The sequence below is a fragment of the Sinocyclocheilus anshuiensis genome, unplaced genomic scaffold (genome assembly GCF_001515605.1).
Source record: "Sinocyclocheilus anshuiensis isolate Anshui unplaced genomic scaffold, SAMN03320099.WGS_v1.1 scaffold960, whole genome shotgun sequence".
NCBI lineage: Eukaryota > Metazoa > Chordata > Actinopteri > Cypriniformes > Cyprinidae > Sinocyclocheilus > Sinocyclocheilus anshuiensis.
In genome coordinates this window covers 101,590-108,254 of record NW_015549635.1, presented here as the reverse complement: position 1 = coordinate 108,254, position 6,665 = coordinate 101,590, and the positions used below count along the sequence as shown (strand labels likewise).

The window sequence follows — 6,665 nt, the reverse complement described above, 5'->3', positions numbered from 1 at the left end:
TAAAACATTAATTTCATAACATTTTATGCATTTGTCGGCTAATTGTAGTGTAAACGCATTCAGTAATGATGGCTCTGATCTCTTTTGTTGACACTGATTGGATTTTTACTAGTAACAGCCCTTTATTATTTTAACTGAATTTATTGATTGAAATTAAGACCGTGGCATTCCATATTCATGATGCATACGTTTAATACGGTTTTAAAAAAATGCCCCTGGACATCAGTTTATGGGTTTATTTCTGATGCTGTCAATGTTATTTTTGGAAGTAACATTTAAAAAATGCAGTTAGCTCAAAAAGCTGAGGGCACAGGACAGGCGCTGTTTGGATGAGCAGGGGCGCCGCTAAAGGACGATTCTAAGGGCCCACGTACTTTTTGGGCCCCCAGTGATCTGTTTTATTAGTAGTAACAGTAGTAGTAGTAGTAATGTAATAGAAATTATAAATGTATCTACCAAAGAATTACAAATAAAACTAAATTGCGGCTTATTTCTGCATTTCCAGCAAATTTATCTCCCCCCATTCACTGCATGGTTTCGTCCCATCCTACGTAGCCTAGAGTCACTGAGTGAGAGATCAAATGGTAAACTGTCAAATTAGAGATGTCTTCAAGTTCGAGGGGGGGCAAACCGAGCCGTACGATTTGGTCAGTTCCACTTTTAAACACATTTTAGTTTTGCTATAGAAAATCTACAAATTCATACTCTGATTACATAGAGCAGCAGCAGGAAGCGCATGAGGTTGTCATGGCAAGCAGATACACAACCATACCGCCAATCCAAACTGTATGCTAATTGTCAATCATCTTTGACGATAGTGGTCCTGACAGAAATGTCTGTCAAAACGATCTCAAAGGAGGCTTTTACTAAGCAAATCAAGGAGTGAATTACTCATCCACTGTTTCGCATCATATGACCCCTTTAAAGCATGTCAACATATTCTGTTACACCAAATACACAAAATAATGATCTTTAAAATAGCCTCATATGACCCCTTTAAGAAGCGCATATCAACGAGTTATCTAACAAGTATTTGTTGTGCTGTCTCTCCAACCCAGCCTCCTTGGGTTCTCATGGTTAATGACTATGAATGAGTTGCTTTCTAAGAATTGTATTTTAGCGATCATATATTGGAAGATTTAATGTGTTGAAAATGCGACAGTTTAGGAAGCCAGTGGTTGGAATCCAGTTTGTGATTCAGTCATAGTAATGATAAAATAATTTTTTATGCAATTACAGCTCTCTCTGCTGAGCTCAAACTTTTAAATGGTAGTACATGTTTTATTTTCAGGCATATATTACCGTAAAAAATAGTACTTTTGAACATCCCATAATGCATACTGCATGCACTAAGTTAGATATTTTGTGTGTGGACTGATAATTTGACAAATGGCAAAAATGTTTGACATATTGCAATAGTGCCATATGTCAAACTCAAATTTGATGTCCAGAACTTCTGCTTACCACTGTTGCTGTTATTGTGATGAAATGCTTGATACACTTAGATTTTGAATTATTTGGCTAGAGGATCTTGGTGAGTGGTGCATGTTTCTTGTTTTCATTCGCACGGTTCTCAGTATCAGTACACAGTCTCATTAAGATGAGTCACGATGTCTCACGTCAGCAAAACTTGTAATCACCTAAAATCTATCGATAAAAAGAAAAGCATGTACCCAACTAACCTGCTCTGACTCTGTGGAGACGTGGTGTGATAATAATCTTTTGTCTATACACGTGTGTTTGGTCGCTGATGGTTCTATAAAGTCTCACACAGATTGTGACCAAAGGCTCAGTCCTAATCTCCATCGTCATCCCCAACTGTCTCTCCTCTTGCATGGTAAGAACTGCATTGTAACTTAATGTGACACTCCTGTCTTTTAATAAAACTTGCTTAATTTAGTTATGCACATAATAACTACAGACTTGACCCTTTAAATGCATGTTTCAGTTTTAGCCAATAATTTGTGTTGTCTTCCAGAGCACAAGTCATCATGGCAACTAAAATAGTTATTCAGCAGCCTAAGCCACTTGTTCTGGCTCCTGGTTCAGACCAATGGTCCACTGACATCTGTGAATGTGACAACCTCAATGACTGTGAGTGTTTTTTGCTTTTTTTCTGTCTTTATATAGTATTAGTGAATCTGAATCTGTTATATCTGTACTTTTCCTGTCTTTTTCATGTGGTGACTGATTTTCCCCATCTTGTTCGGCAGGTTGCTTTGCATTCTGGTGCTGCCCATGTTTCGCCTGCATCACAGCCAGAGATCACGGAGAGTGTCTCTGTCTGCCTCTGCTGGACAGTTTCGGCCTCATCCCACCTATCACTATGGCAATGAGAGTGTCTGTCCGCCGCACCTATGGAATTGAGGTAATGACTTTTGACTTCACTGCAAAAGATGCATTTCTTAATCAGTTTTTTGCTTGTTTTGCAGTAAAAATATTTAGACATCCTTTGAACAAATAAATTCATCTATAAATGTTAGCAAGAAAATACTTATTTTTATATATATATAACATATCTTAGATTATTTTTTAAATATATTGCTACAAATAAATAAATATAGGCCTAAATAATACTTTTTAATTAGGGGTTGAATCAAATATAGTATTTTGCCCAATTGGCAAGTTACACTTCAAACAAGAGAAAAAAATTATAATATAAGTTAGTAGTTATTCTTTGATGGAGTTATGAAGTTTTGAAGTAGTTATTCTAGATGAATAACTTACATCAGATGTCAGTTTTATGTTCAGTGACTGACTGATTTCTTTCTCTCTCTAACAGGACTCTATTTGCAATGATTGTGTGTTATCCTTCTGCTGCGGGCCGTGCTCCTACTGTCAGATAAGACGTGAGCTGATATCTCGCAACCACCCCGTCACGCTCTTCCGCAACCGAGCAAAATAAATAACTTTATCATCAGTCACTAATTGTGCAGCTCTGAAAAGAAATAAGCTTTAAGCAAGTTGGAGAGGTGTAATGCACTGTTTGGAATTCAGTTCAGACCCAAGGAATGATGTGGATTTCAGCTGTAGTCTGCTGAGGAATGAAGACTGAAAAAACTTCTCTAAAAATACATGATTCTTTAGGATAACAAACTATACTGATGTTTTATGTATTGATGTAGATTTGGAGCACAATGACACACTGTTTGTATCAACTTTGAGACTATCAATCTGAATCATGAGGTCCTTGTTAATTTTGTTTCAAAGCTGTTTCTTTTAGCTATGTTTTGTTTAATGTTATGAATATTTGTCAATATATTATGTCATTGTACATGTTGAAGTAAAAATTGAGACAAAAACTGCTCTCATTTTGTATACTGTTTCATTGTTTCCATTAACACTGTGTGTGTGTGTGTGTGTGTGTGTGTGTGTGTGTGTGTTTCACCTTCCTTATTTATTTTTGTGGTTAATTGCCCAAAATAAAATGAATGACTATCACAACTGACAGTATATCTAATTAACAGTATATTTAATTATCTATGAAAAAATTCAGTGAGTGACTGAAAATGTTTGATTGGGGCAAACCAGCTGAGTCCTGGATCCTCTCAAGGTTTCATCTTCACAATTTAACAGAGTTTTTCCATGTTACTGTCACATTGTTTGCAGGACACCTACTTTCTTTTTATCTTCTTTATTTTTCCATTGCCTGTCATATGAATAATTAAAATGAATTATTTCCTGGTTATGATTTTAAACAGTTGTCAAAAGCAGTAAAAGAAAGAACACAATATCTTCTAATAAACAGTGAAATTCGAAGATTCAAGCTCAAGGAGTAGTTTTTTTTTATTCTAAAACTGTGACAGTAGTAATATGTATTTTGGCAACACTTTACAATAAGGTCCCATTAGTTAATGCATTAACTAATATTAACAAAAAATAAGCAATACATTTGTTAGAGTATTTATTAATCTTTGTTGACATTGGTTAATAAAAATCCAGCTGTTCATGTTAGCTCAGGTAAATAATATTAACAGATAAAACTTTTGGTTTAATAATGTATTAGTAAATGTAGAAATTACCATAAACTAGGATTAATAATGCTTTTGAAGTATTTTTCTTTGTTAGTTCATGTTAAGTGAGGTAGTTAACTAATGGCAACAAATGGAACCTCATTGTAAAGTGTTACCGTGTTTTTTAATAAAAAACATTCAATTATTTTATGACTTATTTTAGTTTTGAATGACTTTATATTGTTATGTTCATGTATGTTCAAATGTCACACATGACACAGGCTTGATAAAACAGATTTGTTTTAGTCCAGAGTATTGTAATATATCTGAGTTCTGAATTTTATTTCATTTTAACACAAAGCTGTACACCTGAAGATTATTTTATGTTATTAGTCATTTGCAGGTTAGCAGATCATTTTTATCCAAATGTTATAATATTTACTGTATCCTTGAAGTATATACCAGCAGACTGAGAAATGTAAACGCCAAGACATGATGTACGGGAAGTTAATGATATCTCTTTACATAATCAGTACTTCAAGAACAATAAAATTATTTCATAAAATGCTCCTCGTGATTATGTTATGCACTGTTTATTAAATAATAAGTCTGTTGTTGTTGCAATGATTTTTGGAGTACTCTGAGTTTCACTACAACAAATAAAGCCCTACATCTGTACAAAGACTGTGACATTAACCTCATTGTACGTTTTAGGTACTTTCTTAATTAAAAAAGATAACACTATTGAGATCACAACACTCTAACAGTCACTTTACTTGCACAGAAAAAGAACCTGAAGTCCTTTGCATTTGGTTTTCTTGTCAATTTTTCAAAATCTATTGATCTGGCATGTTTGTCATTTTTCTCATTATTACCATGCTCCAGTCTGATGAGAACACAGCTAGAAAGCTGTTCTTTGATAAGCATCCTTCACTATGTGCGTATGTGTGCACGTGCATGAGTGTGAATCTACGTCTAGACATTCCCGACTTTCTCCCTCCCCCTCTTAATAAAAGACAGCATCCTCCTCTCAAGGTATCATTCGTTTGCTGAACTTGCCTCTCTTTCTCAGGTAAGACAAAATATTGTATTTTATTGTATTGCATTTACTTATTTTACATAGTGTCTGACTTTTGAAGTTATGTTTACCAATTGTTACAATTGTGCTTTAGAGTCTTCATTATAGATTTATTTTTGGATTTCAGAGTGCTTGAATCTGAAAGATATTCATCATGGCAACCAAGATGGTGATTCAACAGCCTAAGCCATTGGTAGTGGCTGCTGCATCAGACCAGTGGAGCACCAGCATCTGTGAATGCGACAGCGTCAATGAATGTGAGTTTATGTGTGTCTGTATATTTTTGTGTTTGTATATAAGATTGTGAGTTTTAAGAATAAAACAAATTAAAAAATGACAAATTTAATGCTCTCATTCTGTGAGAGCCGTAGAGACACATTCACATTTATGTTTGTAACAGTTACTTTCCAATCAATCTCATGGTCAAGAATAATGAAACAGTGGTTCTTCTGGTAGTTCTGCAGGTTGTTTCTCTGTGTGGTGTTTCCCTTGCTTTGCCTGCGTTACAGCCAGAGACCACGGAGAATGTCTTTGTCTCCCTCTACTTGACAGCTGCGGGTGTATTCCCCCAATCACTCTCTCCATGAGGGTATCCACACGCCGACGTTATGGCATCACGGTAAGGACAAAACAACAACAACAAAAGAACCAAAGCCAATTTTTTTTATTACAACAGATGAATCAATCAAGCCTTTTATATCTTATTAGAGGCAATAAATCAAACTCAATCACATTATAACAATAGCCTATACTTTAAAGCAACAGAAGAAAACTGAATATAGAATATAAGAGGTTATCATCCAAGTGGATGCTGCACACTGGTGGTGGTTGAGCAAGAGACCCCCCCACATGATTGTAAAGCGCTTTGGGTGTACAACAATACACAGTAAAGCGCTATATAAATGCATCATTCATTCATTCATTCATCAGAGTCAAGGATCTTATATTCCGGTTCATTATGTTTAACATTTCCTCCTTTCCTCATTCAGGACTCTATCTGCAATGACTGTGTGTACTCTCTCTTCTGTGGACCGTGCTCATGGTGCCAGATCAGACGAGAGATGAAGGCAAGACTCCATCCTGTCACTCTGTTCAACAACAGGCCAACCTAATGATCGCCATCATCTTCCTCACCTTCATCATTTTCACAGTACATTCTCTAAAGCGCTCTTTGTCCTTATCGGATCACGGTCATGTCAGTCCTAAAAACAAAGACTTGCTTGTTCTGTGGTTGTAATCACAGTTTTTGATCTTCCTCCCACACACACTGACCTGAGATCAGCCCTTCGACATGGCATTGTAGTGGAATGTGTTTTACATATTGTTGGTGTACAGCTTTAATGCAGGAAGTGAGGAATTCTAAACAGTGGATTATTAAGTAATGTGCAGATTTGGGATTTTAATGTTGCAACATGTTTAGTGTCACTATTTTAGTTTATTTTTAATTATTTTTATTATAGATTGTTGTAATCTGCTTTAATTTTTTAAAGACATAGCACTTTATTTCCATTGTATCTCACACTATGTATCTCACACGCTGTATCTTTATAAAATATCTGCTTAATATGATTTTCACTGTAGTTGGAAAGTTGTTAATATTGAGCCATTGAAATGTGACACTGGAGGTTTGATAT

At 35.4% G+C, this 6,665-nt stretch overlaps 2 protein-coding genes across 2 annotated transcripts; both read left to right on the top strand.

Annotated features, from left to right (window-relative positions):
- The first annotated feature begins 608 nt into the window (after positions 1-608).
- On the top strand, positions 609-2,905 carry LOC107659705 (cornifelin homolog B-like). The gene is made up of 5 exons (XM_016448730.1): positions 609-647; positions 1,765-1,837; positions 1,979-2,094; positions 2,214-2,368; positions 2,783-2,905. Exons 3-5 carry the CDS (start codon positions 1,992-1,994, stop codon positions 2,903-2,905), a joined length of 381 nt encoding a protein of 126 aa, XP_016304216.1. The 5' UTR covers positions 609-647; positions 1,765-1,837; positions 1,979-1,991.
- A 2,280-nt stretch (positions 2,906-5,185) lies between these two features.
- LOC107659716 (cornifelin homolog B-like) lies at positions 5,186-6,154 on the top strand. Its single transcript, XM_016448739.1, has 3 exons — positions 5,186-5,288; positions 5,496-5,650; positions 6,021-6,154. The coding sequence occupies exons 1-3, from the start codon at positions 5,186-5,188 to the stop codon at positions 6,141-6,143; spliced, it is 381 nt and encodes a 126-aa protein (XP_016304225.1). The 3' UTR covers positions 6,144-6,154.
- The last annotated feature ends 511 nt before the right edge of the window (positions 6,155-6,665 follow it).

Bases quoted from the DNA above. Each gene is read 5' to 3' on its own strand.
- LOC107659705 (XM_016448730.1), top strand. From the start codon at position 1,992: ATGGCAACTAAAATAGTTATTCAGCAGCCTAAGCCACTTGTTCTGGCT. The intron at 2,095-2,213 runs GTGAGTGTTTTT...CTTGTTCGGCAG, and splicing joins ATGTGACAACCTCAATGACT to GTTGCTTTGCATTCTGGTGC. The intron at 2,369-2,782 runs GTAATGACTTTT...TCTCTCTAACAG, and splicing joins GCCGCACCTATGGAATTGAG to GACTCTATTTGCAATGATTG.
- LOC107659716 (XM_016448739.1), top strand. From the start codon at position 5,186: ATGGCAACCAAGATGGTGATTCAACAGCCTAAGCCATTGGTAGTGGCT. The intron at 5,289-5,495 runs GTGAGTTTATGT...GTAGTTCTGCAG, and splicing joins ATGCGACAGCGTCAATGAAT to GTTGTTTCTCTGTGTGGTGT. The intron at 5,651-6,020 runs GTAAGGACAAAA...TTCCTCATTCAG, and splicing joins GCCGACGTTATGGCATCACG to GACTCTATCTGCAATGACTG.